Source organism: Protobothrops mucrosquamatus, unplaced genomic scaffold (assembly GCF_001527695.2).
Source record: "Protobothrops mucrosquamatus isolate PMUCROS unplaced genomic scaffold, P.Mucros_1.0 scaffold532, whole genome shotgun sequence".
NCBI lineage: Eukaryota > Metazoa > Chordata > Lepidosauria > Squamata > Viperidae > Protobothrops > Protobothrops mucrosquamatus.
In genome coordinates, this window is record NW_015386839.1 from 122,559 (window position 1) to 141,700 (window position 19,142).

The window sequence follows — 19,142 nt, forward strand, 5'->3', positions numbered from 1 at the left end:
AGATGGAGTCTGTAGCAGGCTTCTTCTGCTGACATAAGTGGGGTGGGCTAGTCATGCTGAGGTGAGATAGCTCCTCAGATAATCTAGATTCATGCCATATAAGGGCTTTAAAGGTAATAATCAACACCTTGAACTGGATCTGGAAGCAAACTGGTAACAGTGTTATACATGCCAGCCAATGGGCCCTCAGAACTGTGTGTGTTGCTGCACTCTGCATCAGCTGTAGCTTCTAAATACTCCTCAAAGGTAGCCCCACGTAGAGAGCATTGCAGCAATCCAACTGAGAGATGAGTAGGGCATGACTGGCTGTGTGCAGAGCTTCATGATCCAGATAAGGGGCCACTGACGCACTCTTCGAGCCTGAGTTGTGAGTCCAGGAGAACTCCCAGGATATGCACCAGATCTTTCTGGAGTAGTATAACCACACTAAAAATATAGAACTAAAAATAATAAATAAACAGATCCTGAGGTCTCCTGCCCCCACAGCTATTCCATCTTGACAGGGTTCATCCAGGTCTTTACAGTCTCCAGGCACTAAGGGCAACTATAGCATCACTTGGAGCACCAAGGATAGAGATGTAAAACTATATAACATCTACATACTCATACCTCATCCCTGTGGCACTCATGAGGGAGTGGCTGTGGGCTAAACCTCTGCTCCCTATTAACACCAATTGAGACCAGTCTTGGAAAAAGGAGCCAAACCAGTGCAATACACCTCCCAGCCCCAAACCCTGCAGCTGGCCCAAGAAATTTAATCACATAATCCTTCTCTTGCTTCCATATTGCCTTGATACTAAAGTACCGTAATATTATCCTGGTAGTAAGTTAAGGTGGTGAAGAAAAGACATATTGTCCCTATTCAAAGTAGCTGCATGTTCAAAACTGTCAATCAAAATTCCTAAAGCAATTATAATAATTAAATATACTCTAAAGCCAGGCAACCCTGCTAGGATTGTTTGGTAGAAAAATATTTTTTCGTATCATTTGTAAATAAGTGGACCAATTACTTAGTGCAGGACTTCTGATCAATAAAATTTTATTAAATTTCCCTTTAAAAATGCTTATGGAATCCCTTTTATTGGACAAGAAAGTGACAAATACACTTCAAAGTAAGCAAGTCAAATGCAACTATATTGAGACAAGATGCTCAAGTTCTGCATTCATTAATGGAATCTGAACTGGTGGAAAAGACTGAGAAAAGATTTTGAGGCTGAACAATTTGCCTCACTGGCCTACGGCGCCTATGAAATAGGGATAGTTCATACAAGGGGGCAGTTAGTTATTTTATAAAAAGAACTGAAAATCAAGCAGCCAATATCAGTCTATAGTTGAATAGACTGGAATTCAGTTAACAGCTCTAGCAATATTAGCTTAACACAGACATCCTAGTAGAGGAAATTGCAGAAATACGTTATCCAACTGATCAGTTAGCAGTTGTGATAAAGTGTTTTGGATACTATAGTTCAGGAAAAAAAAGCAAACAGTGACAAAATCAGGTACAAAAGAGAGAAGGGTGTAAGTCATAAGGTAAGTACTGTAGAATTTTTCTTCCTTGCTAGTAATAAAATAAATGTAGATAATACTATGAAATTAAAAGGCAAAGGTGATAGAAAACACTTCTTTGTATAGGGCAAAACTGGCAGACAAAATTCACTGCTACGAATTGGAACTGTAGTTACAAAAGTGAATACTTATAAAAAGAGACCGGGCAATTCTCGCTGATTAGCCTTACAAAACTACTAAATTCACAGATAATCTGCTATCAGCCACAATGGAGATTGGACTAGACAGTATTTTCCATGTCACGTAAAGTTTCTTTTACCTTAATACTTGTTACTTTCAGAAGAGGCTTCAGAATATTTGAGAATTCTCCTGATCTTCTATGGCTATCCCTGTACTCTTAAGAGGCAGTTTATATCATCACAGCACTTTGCTATTTAGCTCAGGTTAGACGCTGCACAATTCAACAAACAGCCATTAACTTATATACAATACTACTAAAACTCTTGCCTCTGTTTGACATTTTGTAGCCTCCAACTGGGCAAAACGGTGCATCATAGAGCAACGATTTTTGAATCAACATACTTTAAATGGATCAACTTACAGAATGAGTCCAAAGTCTGGGATCCATGACTCCCGTGGGATTGAAATTTGACAACATTTTAGTGCCATACTTTCTGACTACACTTTCCAGGAACCTGTAGGTTGCATAGCACAGTGGCCCCCCGACCTTTTAGCCACCAGGGACTGGTTCCATGGAGAAAGTTTTTTTCGTGGACTGGAGGGGCGTGGTTTTGCGTGTTGCCTGCATCCCACGGTTGCTGGCATGCCATGGCCCGGTACTGGTCCACAGCCCAGGGATTGGGGACCCCTGGCATAGCACAAAGAAAGTTGGGAAGGGCATATACCTACTCTGTATCCAGCCTCCATCTGGCCCCTACACCCAGTTGGCTGGTAGCAAGAACTGACAGGCGACCACTGGCAGCTTTGAAACCATGGTCAAACCAAATTTTAGATCTCTTAGAGGCAATGGCTAGTAAGGGAAAAATGAGGGAGTAACGTGGATGCCTGCTGGTAAGAAAAGGCTGTTTGAGATGAGCCTTCTTCCTCCCTGAAGGGAGGGGGCCCTTGGGGACATGCCAGAATGAGAAACAGGATGCAATTTTCCTTGTGGTCCATGGCTCCCTTTCCACAACAATGTGGCAGGCAGTTCCGCAGGTCAGCTGAAGGAAGGAGGAAGGTTTGTGAATGGAGGGGAAAGGTGCAAGCCTACATTATATTTGGAAAGAGGAAGGACGAAGGAGTGACTGGGGTGTCTGGGGAGGACTGGCTGGGGTGTGCCAATGATAGTGTAACCCTTGAACCCTCTTCTTCTCTTGTGGTAGGCCCTTCCCTTTATTCTCCCTCCCCCTAGCAAAGTGACAGGCAGTTCCATGAGGAGGAGGAGGAGGAGGAAGAGGAGGCTTCTTCTCCAGAGCTCTGAAAGGTCACAAGGGGAGAGAAAACAATGCAGTCCTGCATTACATGTTGAAAGAAAAATCACCCAATCAGTCATTGGGCTGTCGAGCTGTTTCAAAAACAAAACAAATTCTCCCTTCACTCTCCCAAGTGACCTTAGCTACAGTTTTTCTGGATATCTTGGAAAAACAACTGCTGCTGAAGACTTTTTAGACTACTTAAGACATCTGCAGTGAGATGCCCACCAGAACAATATCCTTCCTGTTGGTTCTCTTCTTCCTCCTGCTCAACAGGGCTATCCGAAGGCAAAGAAGAACATCTGGAGATATAACCCTGATCTGACTGTACCGACTGTCTCTGGACTTTGCAAGCCTCGTCAAACACCAGCTGTTGCTGTTCATTAACATCTTCTTGGCAAAGTTGCTGTTCAATAACATCTTCTTGGCAAAGGGGCACATCTAAGGGGACGATACTTTGTTGATAGAGGGAATACATCAATCCCTGCAGTTGTTGCCTCACATCAGCCGGCAAGGCCTGGGGATGTGAGGATAACTCCTCTTGAAGAATGACGTTATTTCTTCTTGGGATGCTAGCTTCCATCATAGGCACACTTTCTAGCCAATCTTCATTGGTCAAAAGTTTATGACTGAGTATCTCTTTTTCTTCTGCAAGGGCAGCTGGCTCGACCACCTGAACAGAAGGTGTCTCAGCAGGAATGACCAGAGTTTGGAATGCTAGATCTTCTTGCGACAGATGCTGAGGTGTCAATTTATATGCTCCCAAGTCCTCCTCATTAACCAGAAGATTGACTAAGCAACAGCTATTGGGGTCAGGTTCCTTTGGAAGCAGTTGCTTCTTGAGAATTCCTTTCCCGGGGAATATTAATTCTTCAATGAGTTCCCCACTCAGGGATTGTAGGTCATCTTCATCCTCACAGCAGACACGTTGACTTTTAAACCAATCTGGGTGCTCAGCCTGCCATGCCTGGAATTTCTGCAAAGCCTCCTTCAGCTGTTTGCCACAGGGGCTTTCGGTGTACTTTTCAGGCGAGATGGCTGGGATCTGATGCATTCGCCCTGGCTCAAATTTTTCAAGATCCTGGATTAGAAAGTAAATTTCCTCAAATTTATCCATCAGTTGATATTTGGAGGTGACATGGAATGGGTCTGGAATGTCACTCTCGTTGCTTATGCCCTCAAAGTAGCAGATTAAATACAGTCCAAAGCAAGCTGGCTGCTTGAAGTCTGGTAAAATCAGATTCAGTGCTGGAGTGAACATGTCCCCTGTTGGTAGCAGATTATCCTGCTTCAGATGTACAGTGGATTGGTCGTGCCCAAGCATAGCCTGCCACTTGGCCCGAGTACCCCGGGAACACAAGATGATAATCTTTGAAGACAGCTCTTCCATTTTCTGTTTCTGCCGCGTAAGCCAGCACATTGTTCCCATCTCGGATATCTGATGTTCCTCTAGCAGGTCTAGGATGACCTCCGTACCACACACTGTGATCATGAACTGAGCAAATTTCAACACAACGTCTACATAGAGCTTGTGATCAGCAGAATACACAATCCAAACTGTACGTGGCTTGAGGTCTGGAGGAGGCTGCAACATAGGGGTGACGTCTGGAAAATCAAAAAGTTAAATACGGTATATATAAAAAGTGTAATATTATGGTTACTGCCGCTCCCCCCTCCCATACATGGAAAACAAGGAGTACAAGAAATAGGACTGTTACTTGTACACATTGCTGCACTTAATATTAAAACAATGTTCAAGGTCATTAGCTTCAGTTTAGCCAACTAAACTTTATCTCTAGTACCAGTGACACAGATTTTAATATGGAAGATATTTTATTTCAGAAAATAGCAATCCTTGGTGCAGAAACTTATTTCTCCTGCAAAAAAAGTTGTGTCAGAAAGTAATAGTCTTTGATATTAATATAAACATTGCCAAGCCGATATTCAGCCACAGAAATAGATGAATAGTTAATAACTCTATAAGAATTGACTTTTGTCTTTGTTTGTGTGTATGTGACTGAAAGCACACATGCAGCTTTTTTGGAAAACAAAAAGTCAATGCTGTCCCCTCTCTGAATCTAATCCATGTACTTAGATTATAAATCAATGCAGAGTCATAGAAAGTAAAAGTTCTCTTACCTTGGAGTTCAAAATCACAGTTTTTTGCTGCAGAATTTAATTCTAGGAGGGAAAGAAGAACATAGAAAACGTTAAAGAACATAACTTTGATCAAAAAAGTTCAGAGACTTTTGAAAAAGAAGGGATAACGATTCAACGACTTTCGTCCTGAGACTCAAGCGCAAGCAAAGAAAAGCAGGATCTTGAATTGGAATTTAAGTTTTCCTTGACACAACTGGGGGAACATAAATGAAAGGCTGAAACAAATGGTGTCAGATTGACCAGGAAATTAAGATGATTGGCTATAATTACGGTAACAATGGGTAGGATAAAGCCTTCCAACTAAATCACTTTGTATCAGTAGGCTTATCTAAATTTTGCCCAAAGGGGTTGAAATTGAGCATGAATTTAAGTTAACACAAATATGACAGAGCTGCTTATTTCCTCTCTTCTCTTCTTCCTTGGCAGTTTTTCCAGGCTCTATCCTGCTCCTCCCCTGTTGAATAGCATGGATTAACACAGTGTTTCTCAACCTTGACAATTTTAAGGCATGTGGACTTCAACTCCCAGAATTCCACAGCCAGCGATGCTGGCTGTGGAATTCTGGGAGTTGAAGTCCACATGCCTTAAAATTGTCAAGGTTGAGAAACACTGGATTAACAGGGGGGAAACAAAGGGCAAAGAAAGATATGCCTGAAAATTAGGCCCTGACCTGATTAGCCTCTTCCCAGCATGCAGTGCTCTACAACAGGGCTTTTCAACCAGTGGTACGGGTACCACCTGTGGTACATTGGCACCTGGCAAGCGGTACGCAACCATCCTAGAAAAGTAGCGGGGGAGGGGAATGAGCTGAACCGGTGGCAGCACCACACAAGCCTGAGCGAGAGATGGCTGGAGCTGCAGGGCTGTCAGGGCTCAGTGGAAGCGCCAGGATCAGCGGCAGGCTCCAGCTGGAGCTCGGCGCTGATCCTGGCGCTTCTGCTGACCCAGAAGAAGCACCGATCAGCTGGAATGTTGCAGCATTTCCAGGGTCTTGTGATTTACATTCAGATGCTGGGCAACTGATTCATATTTATGACGATCACAGTGTCCCAGGGTCATGTGAAGTGACCAAAACCTGCTGCAACCACCCAGCAGATGAGTGGAATAAAAACCAAACACCCCCCCACCCCACCCCCGCTGCCAATCCTCAACAGAAATGCTCACAACAATGAAAACCTCGGACAGGAGGAAGAGCGCCGCCAGGTGGGCAGGCAGGTTCTTGCTCGGCTGTGGCTTGGGGGGCACTTTTTTCAGTGCCATTTTAACTTCGAACAGTCACTAAGCGAAGTGTTGTAAGTCGAGGACTACCTGTACTTTTTTCCTTTTTTGGTCATCAAGTTTTTGACACCTTGCTTGGCGACTGGTGGTACTCGGATATTGCCATATCCTAAAAGTGGTACAATGGGTGAAAAGGCTGAAAAGCCCTGCAGTCTACAAGATTCAGCCTGTCTGCCCAAACTTGAAGTGTTTTTTTGGAGCTTCCAGGGTGAGACAATTAATGTCTGCTGCTCCTGCACAAATTTGATCCAACTCTATACCATTCCAATAAAGTTCTGAAGACAAAACACCACTTAGACCCATTTCTAGAGCCCACCTTACCTTTTTGTCTTCGAGTAAGGCAGATTGCGGAAGCAATAGCTGATCCAACTAACAAAATGCAGATGATAGTGTGGGTCCAAGGCAACCCCACTGAAAATGTATCTGAAAAATAATATTAATAAAAAGGATAGGTCGAGTCATCAAACCAGGTGATACTCTACAGAATATGTTGATACATAGGAAAGGCCACATTTTTAACAACAATGGACCACGAAATAGTAGAACAATTTATTTTATTGGTTCTGCACAGAAGCTATTGTGATATTTAATATTTCAAATTCCAATCTTCAGCTTAATGCACTCTCCAAAACAATGTGGTATAACAGAGGGCACATGTAAGTGTGGTCAGGCATCACACAAATTATTACTGTATCCACAAAAACTTTAACTTTCAAAAGAAAGTTCCTTTTGAGAGTAGAGTAAGCTCCTGCAATAATTTTTTTCTTGATTCTGCTCAGGCCATTCAACCCCAAGTCCACATTTTGTGGTACAAAAGCAACAACAGTATCAAGTTTACATCTTTCTGGGAGAAATGACAATTTGTACCCCTTCAGTTGTTAACCTTAAACTATACTCATGGGGGTTGCTAAACTGTGGGAAACTCTTTTAGGAAAAAAGGGGAGGGAATTTGCTAAATCATCCAGATATTGCACTTCCTTCATCCTCAGAAGTTTAGATATATTTCTGTACATTAAAATACATGAACTAGGGGAGAATCACCAGTTCTTAAGCTCTTGTTCTATAGAAAAACTGACTCTTTTCTAACTACATCAGATCACTTTAAGAGTATATATGCACCATTAGTTCCGGAATGATCAACAACACTTAAAACATCAGCAGAAGAACACGGGATTAAAAACGGCTGCCTCGTACAGTCTGTAGCACAGGCAGGAAAGATTGGCTGGATCTGGAGAAAAAAGAAAAGCGAGGGTAATTATAGCAATTAGTTCAGTGCTCAATCAGCCACCAGATTTAAAGAGTTAAAGAAAAAAATAGCTTATGTAGGGCTACTATTTTCTCTTGGATACATTACATAAATAAAAGATAATATATTATACATTATTAGACAATACAATGTACAATAATATATTAACATAATGTGATTATACTACTATACAGTATAATGTACTATATTATTATATACAATATACTATTAATATAGTATATTAACAATATACTATATATAATAATATAAGTAAACTTTATTTTTTTTATTTTTTTTGTCCCATCAAGTCAGTTTTGGATGCTGGTGATTGCTTGGACAGGTCTCTGCAGTTTTCTTGGCAAGATTTTGAAAGTAGTTTGCCACTGCCTGCTTCTTCCTAGGGCTGAGAGAGGGACTGACCAAGTTCACCCAGCTGTCTTTGTGCGCAAGGCGGGACTAGAACTCAAGTCTCCTGATTTCTACCCTGGTGCCTTAACTGCTACATCAAATCTGCTCTCAATATAGATAATATAATATTATTATTGATGATGATTTCTGAATATAAACTTGTAAAGATAACAGACCAAATGTAACTGTAGTTGGAAAAAAAGAAAATGTGGATAATTGATGTGACAATACCAGGGGATTGTAGAACAGAACAGAAAGAATTTGAAGAAGATCACAAAGTATCAAGGTTTGAAAATTGAAAGATTATGGTATAAACTGGCTGTGGTTCTCCCGGTGGTTATCGGCACATTGGATGCCATACCCAAAAAAATCTTACATAGCAGTTAGAAAATCTGTACATTGACAAAAATTTTCACTTGTCAATTACCAAAGGCCACGCTGCCTGTTTCTGCACATATACTATACTGATACATTAGGATTATCCTAGGTTCTTGGGAATAACTTGATGTATATGAAGGCCAATCATAAGCTTAAGAACTGACAACTGTGACTTCACATTGATGTGAACAGATAATAAAAATAGTTCTCGAGGTACAATTGCAATTGAGCACTGTAAAACTCATTATTTGGGATGGGGTGATTTTTGCCAGAACTGTAAATAAACACCGGTTTCTGGAAAAATGTGGTAAATGGTCACATGACTGCAGGTGTGCTGCAAACAGCTGTAAATGTGGGCTGGTTTTGAGTGTCTAAGATATTGTAATTTTGAACTGTTGTTAAGCGATCACTTGTAAGTCAAGGACTACTTGTATTCAGAAAAACTAGGCCAAAATCCATAGCAATGTTGCTACATATATTCAAGATAAAACGGTTAAACTTAACAATTTACTAAACTTACAGTTAACTGAATGTGTTGTGTTCATAACCCTGTCTTCATAATAATCAAAGTTTTTAAAAAAGCGGGCAACATTTCTGGGACGATGGGCAGGTTTGGAATTTTAGTAAGATGAATGTTATCCCAAAACAGCTGGAATGACATGCATGGCTGATCATGAAATTCATATCTATCAGAAGGCAAATAGATGAGATTGTTCCCCATATCTCCTCTGGCTAGGACCCACTTAATTATCCTATCTGACCTCTGTTTTCTTACTCGGTGGGTGGGCAACTGTCAAACAAAGCACTGGAGTACAACCCCCTCCCTTTATTTTCTAAATATACATATGGGACTATCATATTTTGGGAGGTGAAGGTGAAGAGGTACCTCATGATCTTGGAGGTAAAGCTAATGTTGGGAAATGCCTAGCCAGTCAGAGAGGAGGGATCAAGCAGGGAATTAGCCTTCAATCTTTGTGTAGCCATAAGAGATCCAGGACTTGGCTATCTGTTCCCAAGGGAAGGCAAGCAGTTTGGGAGATTCCTGTATTATAGGCAGAATCTAATAAAATAGTTAGCTTGACTCTTATTTTGTAGATCTGATTACTTGCGCCTGACAGCTGGCTTCCTAATGTCTATCTAGACACATGCTGATTCTTTGACAACAAAATAGAAATGGCTTTTAAAAATCCTTAAAAAAATCAACTTTCTGTAAGTTTTTTAAAAAATCCCAGAATGTCGTCTTCGTTGAGGTTCGACCATACTTAGCATCTAGATGCAGACAAAGTCCTGCAGAGTTAATGCTAAATTAAAGACTGACACTTTGAATTTAAAAAAAAAACCCTAAAAAAGTGATCTGGCATATGCCAAGAGAAATATCCATAGGCACATTGATGTTCATGAGCCCTATATTGCTACTCCTAGCTAAGAGTGAAGCAGATGTTGTCTGAAGCAAAGAGCATGCATGGAGCTGATTTCCCTTAATTCAGTTCTGAAATGAAAGGACTCTTTTTTCCTTTTGATGTTTCTTTTCCAGTTTCTACCACTTCAAAGGAACATTCCTTACTTTAAAAGACTGCAGATGCCTAAAGAACGAAAAGGAGAGAGATCGCTAAAATAAGTGAACCAACACTGTCATCTCTGTTGCCGCATGTTAACAATTCAGGATTCTGTCAGCTAATTCACGACCACCCAAACCCTGAAGTTTTGGCAGGTGAGTTGAAAAGCTAAGCAGTACAGGGCCTACCCAGTGTTTGGATGGGAGATTATTGGGAAATCCCAGGACTGGAGATAAAATGGGGAAGTCAAAACATCCCAGAAGAAAGCAAACCCATTTTTTTTTACTGTTGTTTTATGGATGTGTCTATTTGGTCATCAGAAGCCGAGCTTGACTTCTGGAGAACATCCTTAGCTCTAGTTTTCTCCCTCCCATCCCCACCAAGGTAGTCCTCGATTTACAGTATGAGCACAATTGAGCCTAAAATTTCTGTTGTTGAGCAACATGGTGGTTAAATGAGTTTTGTCCCATTTTACGATCTTTCTTGCTATAGTTGTTTAGTAAACCATGCAGTCATTAAACAAATCTGGCTTCCCCCATTGACTTCGCTTGTTGGAAGCCAGCTGGGAAGATCACAAATGATGATCACATGGCCCCCTGGAGAGGATACTGCCTATAAGTGCTATGTGCTTAGAGCTTGAAGCATCGTTAGAGACTCCACATACCCAATTCACAGCCTGTTTCTGTTGCTCCCCTCTAGAAGGAGGTTTTGAAGTATTTATAGCAGAACTACTAGATTCTGTTAACAGCTTTGTTTCTTATGCCAGAGAACACCAACCTTTTTGGTTTGGTGGCCCAGAAAGGGAGGCAGGCACTGTTATGACACGCACTCACACACAAATGGGCCATGCGCAAGTGCACATGCACATGCAAACAGGCAGCGCATGCACACATGGGCCACATGAGCATGAGTGCCATAAATGGGGCGGCGCTAGCGCCAGTGGGATGCTCAGGACGGTACTAGCGCTGATGGGACACTTGGGGCGGTGCTAGTGCCGGTAGGATGTTCAGGGGCAGGGCGGTGCTAGCACTGGCGGGATGCTCAGAGCAGTGGTAGTGCCAGTGGGATGCTCGGAGCGGTGCTAGTGCTGGTGAAATGTTTTGGGCGGAGCGATACTAGCACTGGCAAAACGTTTGGAGGCGGTGCAGTGCTAGCACCATCGGGATGCTCGGAGCAGTGCTAGTGCCGGTGGGACGCTCAGGGGCAGAGTGGCGCTAATGCCGGTGGGATGCTCGGAGCAGTGCTAGTGCTGGCAGGATGCTCAGAGCAATGCTAGTGCTGGTGGGATGTTCGGGGTGGGGCGATGCTAGTACTGGTGGGATGCGCAGGGTGGTGCTAGTGTGAGTGTGGGGAATGAGTGCACACACACACGTGTGTGCACTGGCCATCCGTTCACATGGCCCGGTGGCCAAGATGCCATGGCCCAGTAGTAGGCGCGGCCCACAGGTTGGAGACCCCTGCCTTATGCCATCCCTCTGGTAAACTCGCAAGATTCGTTTTTCTAGCCATGTATATGTATACATTTGGACTAGATTGTGATGTTTTTCTGTCATATATGTGTGTGTGTATTTGGGTATATGCATAATGGTATTTTTTTGAGAGCTGAATGCAATGAAAATTCATTTTAATGTATGCTGATTAGTGCACATTTAAAATGACAATAACGATTCTCTTCTCTTCTCTTCTATTCACATGGCCCCTGGACAGTGCAACTGTTATAAATACATGCCAGTTGCCAAGCACCCAAATTGCGATCACGTAACCACTCAGATGCTTCAATAATCATGTGAAAACTAGTCATAAGTCACTTTTTTCAGTGCTGTTGTAACTTTGGTCACTAAACAAATGTTTGTAAATCAAGGTCAACCTGTAACTGAATGTGACTATTAACATGGAAGAAATCATTGTTTTATCAGAAGCTAATAAAGCTAAACCTACCTCCACTTTGTATTTGCAACAAATCTTCAAGTTCCTTTCCAGCTTGACTGTGACATTAAGGCGCTGCTGCAGACCCTTCTGTGGAAACCAAGAGGCACAGTTGAGACAGGACCAGCAACAGCGGTGTGATTAATCTAAAACAGGGGTGTCAAACTCGTAAGTCACACGAAGCGATATATCGTGACTTTTTTTTCCATTGCTGGCAATGGGGTGGGCGCAGTTTCACTATGATGTATCCGGCCCGTGGGCCGGCAGTTTGACACCCCTGATCTAAAATATTGTACCTATGGAGTAACTAAGCAGGCTCAGAAATAGAAATCAAGGGGCAATTGCATTTTATCATAAAGCAGTGAATGGATTCAGGACAGCTCCCATGTGAATGTGAGTGGCAGCTGTCGTAATTGTGATGCACTTGTGCATTTTTCAGTAGCTATGCCAACATGAAATCAAGTAGCATAGCATAATCTGGAGTGGCTGATCAGACTTCACATACAAGCATGCAGTTGTGTGACTAGTGTTCTGCTGCTGAAAAAGCAAGAAATTGCAGCTTCTTCTATTCCATTATTCTGAAATAGTTTCTTCTTTTCCAATAAACAGCAAAAAAAAATTCCTTGCTTGCTTGAAAGCAGTTCTGGTTTAAAGGCATATTAAGTAAGCAGATTTTTGTCCAGCACACCATTCAAACCACTTTGAAAAAAAAAATCCCTTAACCTAGGAAATAAAAGCAGCATAAAATTCTAGATTCTGACATGGTGGAAATGCAAAAGCTGTCTCAATCTCATAAATAAGCAGGTGTCTAACTCTCACAATCTACAATTTATGTGGGATTCACATTTTGTAGTAAACAATGCTTTTTAAAAAGACTCAAATTCCAGACATGCTAGTTGTTGGTTTTTTATTACTGGGAAGAGGAGAGTTCTGATGGATTGGCAAGTAATGGATTGGCAAGTAATGAGGAATTGCTAAAGTAAAATTAAATGCCTGGAGGAGAAAATACAGTGGAGCAAAACTGATTACCTCTGAAATGCTTTCCGTGACCTTCTTGCACTCCTTTTCATCCTCCCGAACACTGATTACATGGATAAAATAGGTGGCTGCCATCTCTGCGGGGTCAAAGCTCAGCAACACAGAATGATCATCTAGACTTGTTCCATTAATTCTGGGTTCCCACAAACTCCCTAAGTGCAGAAAACTCATCAATGACATCAAATGGCATTGCTTAGGGATGCACCCAAACACCTGAAAAAAACATACCTATTCGGACACACGGTTCCGTTCTTTTCATGGTAGGATGTGTGCAATCTGCAATGAAAAAAACAAACAAACAAACCCAGAAAGATTGCATCTGTGTTCTGAAAGACAATACCGGTTAAACTGACCACTTCAATTTGCAAGTAGCCTAAAAAAAAACTATGCTCAAATGTAAGCCAACTATGAAAAGATTATTGGGCTAAAACTATTAGTTTTACATCATTAGAAAAAAAAACTGCATTAGAGTTATGGAAGATGTAATTTTTTAAAGAAAGCACATTTCAGATAGCTTCTACAAAGTTCCTTTGCATCATCTAGCAACTTCCACAAACATCTACCAATGTACTAGAGGCCTTTATAGCCCTGCTTGGCACCCCGGGTTCCAGTGCTATTGTGGATTCAGATAAGCCAGTCTTAGTGTAGCTAGAGGAAGTTTAAGAACTATGGATGTGCAGAGACAAAATGGCAGTGGTGACAATACCACTGTTGCCTCTACTCCCTTCCTTCACAGGCTTCCCAGCTGAGTGGCTTTAAATGCCATGTGTTGGAGGTATTCTGAAAGAAGTGGCAGGAATCTTTTATCTGGTTCCACTCTGCTCAGAACCAGTTCATTCTCCATTCCCCTTTTATTTTTTTTTATTTTTCCTCGATGTGTTTACTTTAAGCACTGCAAACCGCAACTTTGAATGTGCAACTTTCGCACTATGTACTGTAGACTTTGTTTATCAGTAAATTCTTCTTCATATTCTGGAAATGCAGGATATCCTAGTGTCAATTGGCACAACTAAGGATTCTTCATTTACATCTCTTTCAATTCCATTTTTCAAAATTCTTTCAGACAAGCCTCTGCTTGTCTATATTTTTTTTCCAAGCAGATAGGTGCCAACCACCTAAATTTTGATCATGTGACAAGAGTGGTGGGATTCAGATATGTGAACAACTGGATCTCTGTGTGGATGCCACTTCTGGAAGTCCATTCTGGGCCTGGGCAACAAAAAATTAGCTTCTGGTTCTGCCAAACTGGTGGGAACCGGCTGAATTCCACCACTGATGTGACCACAAGGGTGCTGCAATGGCTGTAACTTGGTGGTCTGGATGTAAGGATCATTATTTCAATGCTGCTGTAACTTTGAACAGTTGCTGAATAAATGGTCGTTAACTGAGGATCTGTATAGTTGTTGAGGCCCCCATAATGGTTACCCATTGCTTACCACCTTCCAGATCAAGTATTGAAATGTACTACAGTATATAGGGCTGCCTTTAAAGACTATGCAGAAGATGCAGTTGGACAGAATGCAGCGATCTGCTTCTTAACATGTTGGCCATATAACACTGGCTCTGTGAGCACCCATTAACTTCCGTTAAGCTTCCTGGTACTATTCAAAGTGCTGTTTTGATATATAAAACCCATTATGGCTTAAAAACCAGATATTTTCATGACTGCCACCTTCAGGTAGAATCAAGCTATCTGGGGCTTTCATCCTGAACCAGGGGGTTGAGACTCATCCCCATCAAGTTGGGAGTTGATGTCCACACATTTTAAAGTAGCCAAAGTTGGGAAGCGCTGATCTAGGAGTGGATTATCAATAAAAAAAATCTGTAAATAAATATATCATAAACGTGTCCCTTACTTGGTACTGTGAATGGCTTTGATCTCCTGTTATAGTCCCCTGCAGTACTTAATTTGGGCAAATGATAGACAGTTACTTGGTACATTTGGCCTGGTTGCACCTCAAAACGGTTGAAAGAGAAATTCCACTGAAACAATATAAGGAGAAATCTTTTAACAAACATGCAGTGAGTCAATGAAGTGACTTATAACACCGAACCTGTATGAAATTCTGTACTAGGAGAAAGAAAAGAAAATTCACAAGCCAGAACTATATGAGCACTTAGGCAGAGCAATTCATTTTGTTCAGATCTAGTTATCTGGATTTGAATGATCCCTGTTTCATTTTCCCTGATTTGGAGAAAGAAAAGTAAGGAGTTCTTTCTCCATATCCGCATAGAAATTCATTCCTTTCACCAAATGTGGAAATATAACATATTCTAACACAGGTACTTTTTCTTCTGCTTTCCTGTAATGAAAGGGAAAAGAGGATTCTCTTCACAATGCGGGAATCTTGTAAACATGAATTCATATTATTTTATGTACAAGATACCTAATACAGCTCTATCCTAAACAAATGTTAGCTTTTAAAAATAGTCTAGGACAGGGGTAGGCAACCTTGGCTCTTTTATGACTCGTGGACTTCAACTCCCAGAATTCCTGAGCCAGCCTATAACATCTTTTAATCCATTATTTAACATCACAGTTTTCTCACTGTCCATTGTGTTATATCAGAAATATGGGAGAGTGAATTTACTTCCTAGACCAGGGGTCCCCAAAGCTCCATTTGCGCAAGCGGCAGGGGTGTGCTTTGCACAGGAGTGCACACATCTGCTATTCATGTAAGTGGAGCTGCGTGCCCGCCATACTCTCATCCGCTGTTTGTGTGGCCTGGTTCTGAATGGGCTGTGGCCTGGGGGTTGGGGACCCCTGGTCTAGGAAGTAAATTCACTCTCTTTCCCATATTTCTGATATAACACAATGGACAGTGAGAAAACTGTGATGTTAAATAATGGATTAAAAGATGTTATAGGCTGGCAACTGGAGTCATGGGAGAGAAAAGCATTCTGGGGCAATCAAGTGTATTTGCTTCCCATGAATGTTTTTCAGTCTGTGACCTCTTATTCCAGGACATCTAGAAATATTCAGCCAATGCTGTTAAAAGAGAAGTTGCAGCACTGTGTTCTACACCTCCTTAAGTTGAGGAACACAACATAGTTGGTGGTTTTACATCAAGCAGAAATGGGAGCAGCAATAACCAAATGTATAACTGTAGCTGTTTCCCTGCTTATAGCCTGGCCTTTTCTCATCCCTTCTCCTGGAACAGGTCATTTTCATTTTTTTTGTGCTGCAGCATAAATCATATAATTATTCCAACACTAGCATTTCACACACAGTAGAGACTATACCAAGTCATCTAAGCTTGCTGTATGTAACAGATCATGTTCTTAATTACAAGGCTTTTCTTAAGCACCAGGTTATTCTTTGGCTAGCAAATGTCATACTTTATATAGCAAATATACTGTTACTTATTTATTTACTTTACTAAATGCACCAGGCTGCCCAACTCCATTACAATTCTGTTGGATTCTGAGAAGGCAAAATATAAATTTGTAAAACATTCATGATCGCTTACCCGGCCCCCATTGTCTGGACGGACTTGGAACGTCAAGTTATTTTGAAAGTCAAATTGAGCGCAAACCTGCCGGTTACTGCTTAATTGTACTACAGCCAATTCCACTCCTCTGAGGTATATGATGCTTGCTATTGTTGAAGAGAAGGGAAGACATAAAAACATTGGTAAAGAGTTCTCTCTTTGTATCCTCTGGTTATGCTGCAAGCTAAACCATAAGAAGATTTATAATTTACAAACAGCATGCAGGTGGTCAGGACAAGTTTTTTAAAAAGCATTCCTTCCACCACCATCACCCCAATTGTGCAAAATTAAGTTATAGTGTTCAGTCCAGGAAATGGAGAATCATGGGTTACAAAGATTAATGATCACAGTCAGCATAAAGCAACAAAGACTTGTTCAAACATTTTGATTTTATTCTATGAAAAAACCCAATACATACTGACATGCTATAACACACATGTCAAACACAAGGCTCGGGGGCCGGATGCGGCCCGCGACGTGGTTTCATGTGGCCCGTGAAGCCATCCTGGAAACAGTGAGGGAATGGCCCCTGCTGCCTTGGCCCTGGCCCAGGCCAGCCGGGAGCCAATGTACAATTTTGTGGTGGCCATCTATGCTGAAACGCATTCAGTCTTAGCTCCACAAGGCCGTCTGGAAACAGCGAGGAACCAGCCCCTGCCACGTCAGCTCCGTCCCCTGGGTGCATGCTGGGGAGGTGTCACCCTTTGTAAGGAATAAAGAAATGCACCATCGCCTGGAAGTGGCTAGCAAATGGCCCTCGCCTACTTCACATATCCATCTTGATGGGCTTCGGGGGAGGGGTTTCAGCAGGCTCTTCCAGTGGACCATGCCTTGGCACTTGCCCTGGTCCCACCCCCTTCTGCCAGAGACCCTCAGATTTGTCCCACTCCTGCCTAGGCCCCCACAGGCACCCTTGACACGAATGATGTAGAGCTGGCCACGCCCACCCAGTAGGCCACACCCACTCCAGCCATGCCCACGCAGTAGGCCATGCCCACCCTGGCCACACCTACCCAGCCCCCTGAGGACAACCGCAATGCTGATGCGGCCCTCAATGAAATTGAGTTTGACACCCCTGTGCTATATTGTCATTTTAATATTTATCCCCAAATTACTCTAAATTTTTACATTTTTATTCTGAATTGTTGTTATCCGAAAGGAAAACTACCTACTCCCCAATAATTTACCTTTAAAATTGGAGGGTACCTTGGATTCACCACAAACATAATAATACAGACAGATTAATTTTTTTCTCTATTTTTTTAAGTAAGTGTTTTAAAATCAGGGTTAGTTTCTTTTGAATAACTTTTGAATACATTTTTAAAAACATCACCGGTTCATATTGTTACTAACCTCCTAAAATTAGCCTCTAAAACATGGTGGAGATAGTTCTGGCTATTATAACTTGTTTAATAGATAATACAACCTTTTTTACACGCCGTAACAGCGGAGTTCTATACCGATTTTTTCCTCACTTACCATCAGTAGCCACTTTCCACTCTATCTTCAGCACAGGGACCAATTTCCCATCTTCAGCAAAAAATGTATCAATAAATACATCAACAGAACTTGGGGCTGAAGGAGTCCATTTCCGAGGAAGGAACCAGCTCTCATCCACACAGTAACCTACAAGTTTGACGGAAATTAATTCAGTCCCACTTTTGAGATAGCAACTGATTTTCCTTTGGACTATAACTTCTAGCTGTGATGCCTCCTCTCAACCTTTCAGTGCAGCACAAGCTGTCAAATATTATCTGCTGCATTACAACGCTCTTTAGAAAAGCTAAGAAAAACAGAATTAAAGGATGAACCAAAGTGAGCTTACACATATATTAGTGTCCACACTGAATAGTCAATACTCCACGTAAGCTCCTATGCTTCTTTGCAAAATGTGCTTTCTAATATTGACTAAACCTCTCACCTTCTACCAGGGTTCCCTAAATTATCTCCAGATGTGCATTTCCTAGAATTTCTTAGCCAATTCTGGTAACTCTGCAAGATACCAGGTTGAGAAAGGCTATTCTAAAAGATACAGATAAAAATAGGTATGATGAGATGTGTGTTAGATGTAGCTGGACACATGTTATTTAGAGTAAGAATTCCATAGTAGGGTATACTGTAAAATGGATTGTTTAGATTGCAGTGTTTCTCAACCTTGACAATTTTAAGGCATGTGGACTTCAACTCCCAGAATTCCACAGCCAGCAATGCTGGCTGTGGAATTCTGGGAGTTGAAGTCCACATGCCTTAAAATTGTCAAGGTTGAGAAACACTGATTTAGAGTATTGTTACATTTCATTCCTGATAAAAAGGAGCACTTTGGGTTAATTTTTGGAAAAACAAGCTTATTATATATTTCTTGATTTAGAGAAAGCATATGATAAATGGAATAGGATTAAGTTACGGAACATTTTACGTGGATATGGAGTTGGAATTTTGATAGCTCCAGGTATTACTGATAGCTCCAGGTATTACTGATAGCTCCAGGTATTACTGAGACCTGGCTGGGCGTAGAAGGTGGAGTTCCACTAGTTGACATCTGCCCGCCGGGTTTTCAGGCATTCCATCGGCCAAGGACCCGGGGTAGGGGCGGGGGGGTAGCGGCTATAATAAGGGAGGACCTTTGTCCAAGGGAGACCACTGTGCCTCAGATAGACGGCGTGGAGTCGCTCTTTGTGAAGTG

General features: G+C 41.7%; 1 protein-coding gene across 1 annotated transcript in view; it reads right to left on the reverse strand.

Annotated features, from left to right (window-relative positions):
- Window positions 1-3,059: 3,059 nt before the first annotated feature.
- Window positions 3,060-19,142, reverse strand: part of IL17RA (interleukin 17 receptor A) — a 26,262-nt gene continuing 10,179 nt past the window's right edge. Inside the window, exons 3-13 of the mRNA XM_029284326.1 lie at window positions 17,939-18,085; window positions 16,439-16,566; window positions 14,825-14,951; window positions 13,197-13,244; window positions 12,960-13,120; window positions 11,943-12,020; window positions 7,536-7,644; window positions 6,670-6,851; window positions 5,409-5,466; window positions 5,118-5,159; window positions 3,060-4,583 (exon numbers count right to left, since the gene is read on the reverse strand). Of these exons, the coding sequence (XP_029140159.1) occupies window positions 3,118-4,583; window positions 5,118-5,159; window positions 5,409-5,466; window positions 6,670-6,851; window positions 7,536-7,644; window positions 11,943-12,020; window positions 12,960-13,120; window positions 13,197-13,244; window positions 14,825-14,951; window positions 16,439-16,566; window positions 17,939-18,085 (2,546 nt within the window). The 3' untranslated portion in view covers window positions 3,060-3,117. The remainder of the gene's footprint in view (window positions 4,584-5,117; window positions 5,160-5,408; window positions 5,467-6,669; window positions 6,852-7,535; window positions 7,645-11,942; window positions 12,021-12,959; window positions 13,121-13,196; window positions 13,245-14,824; window positions 14,952-16,438; window positions 16,567-17,938; window positions 18,086-19,142) is intronic.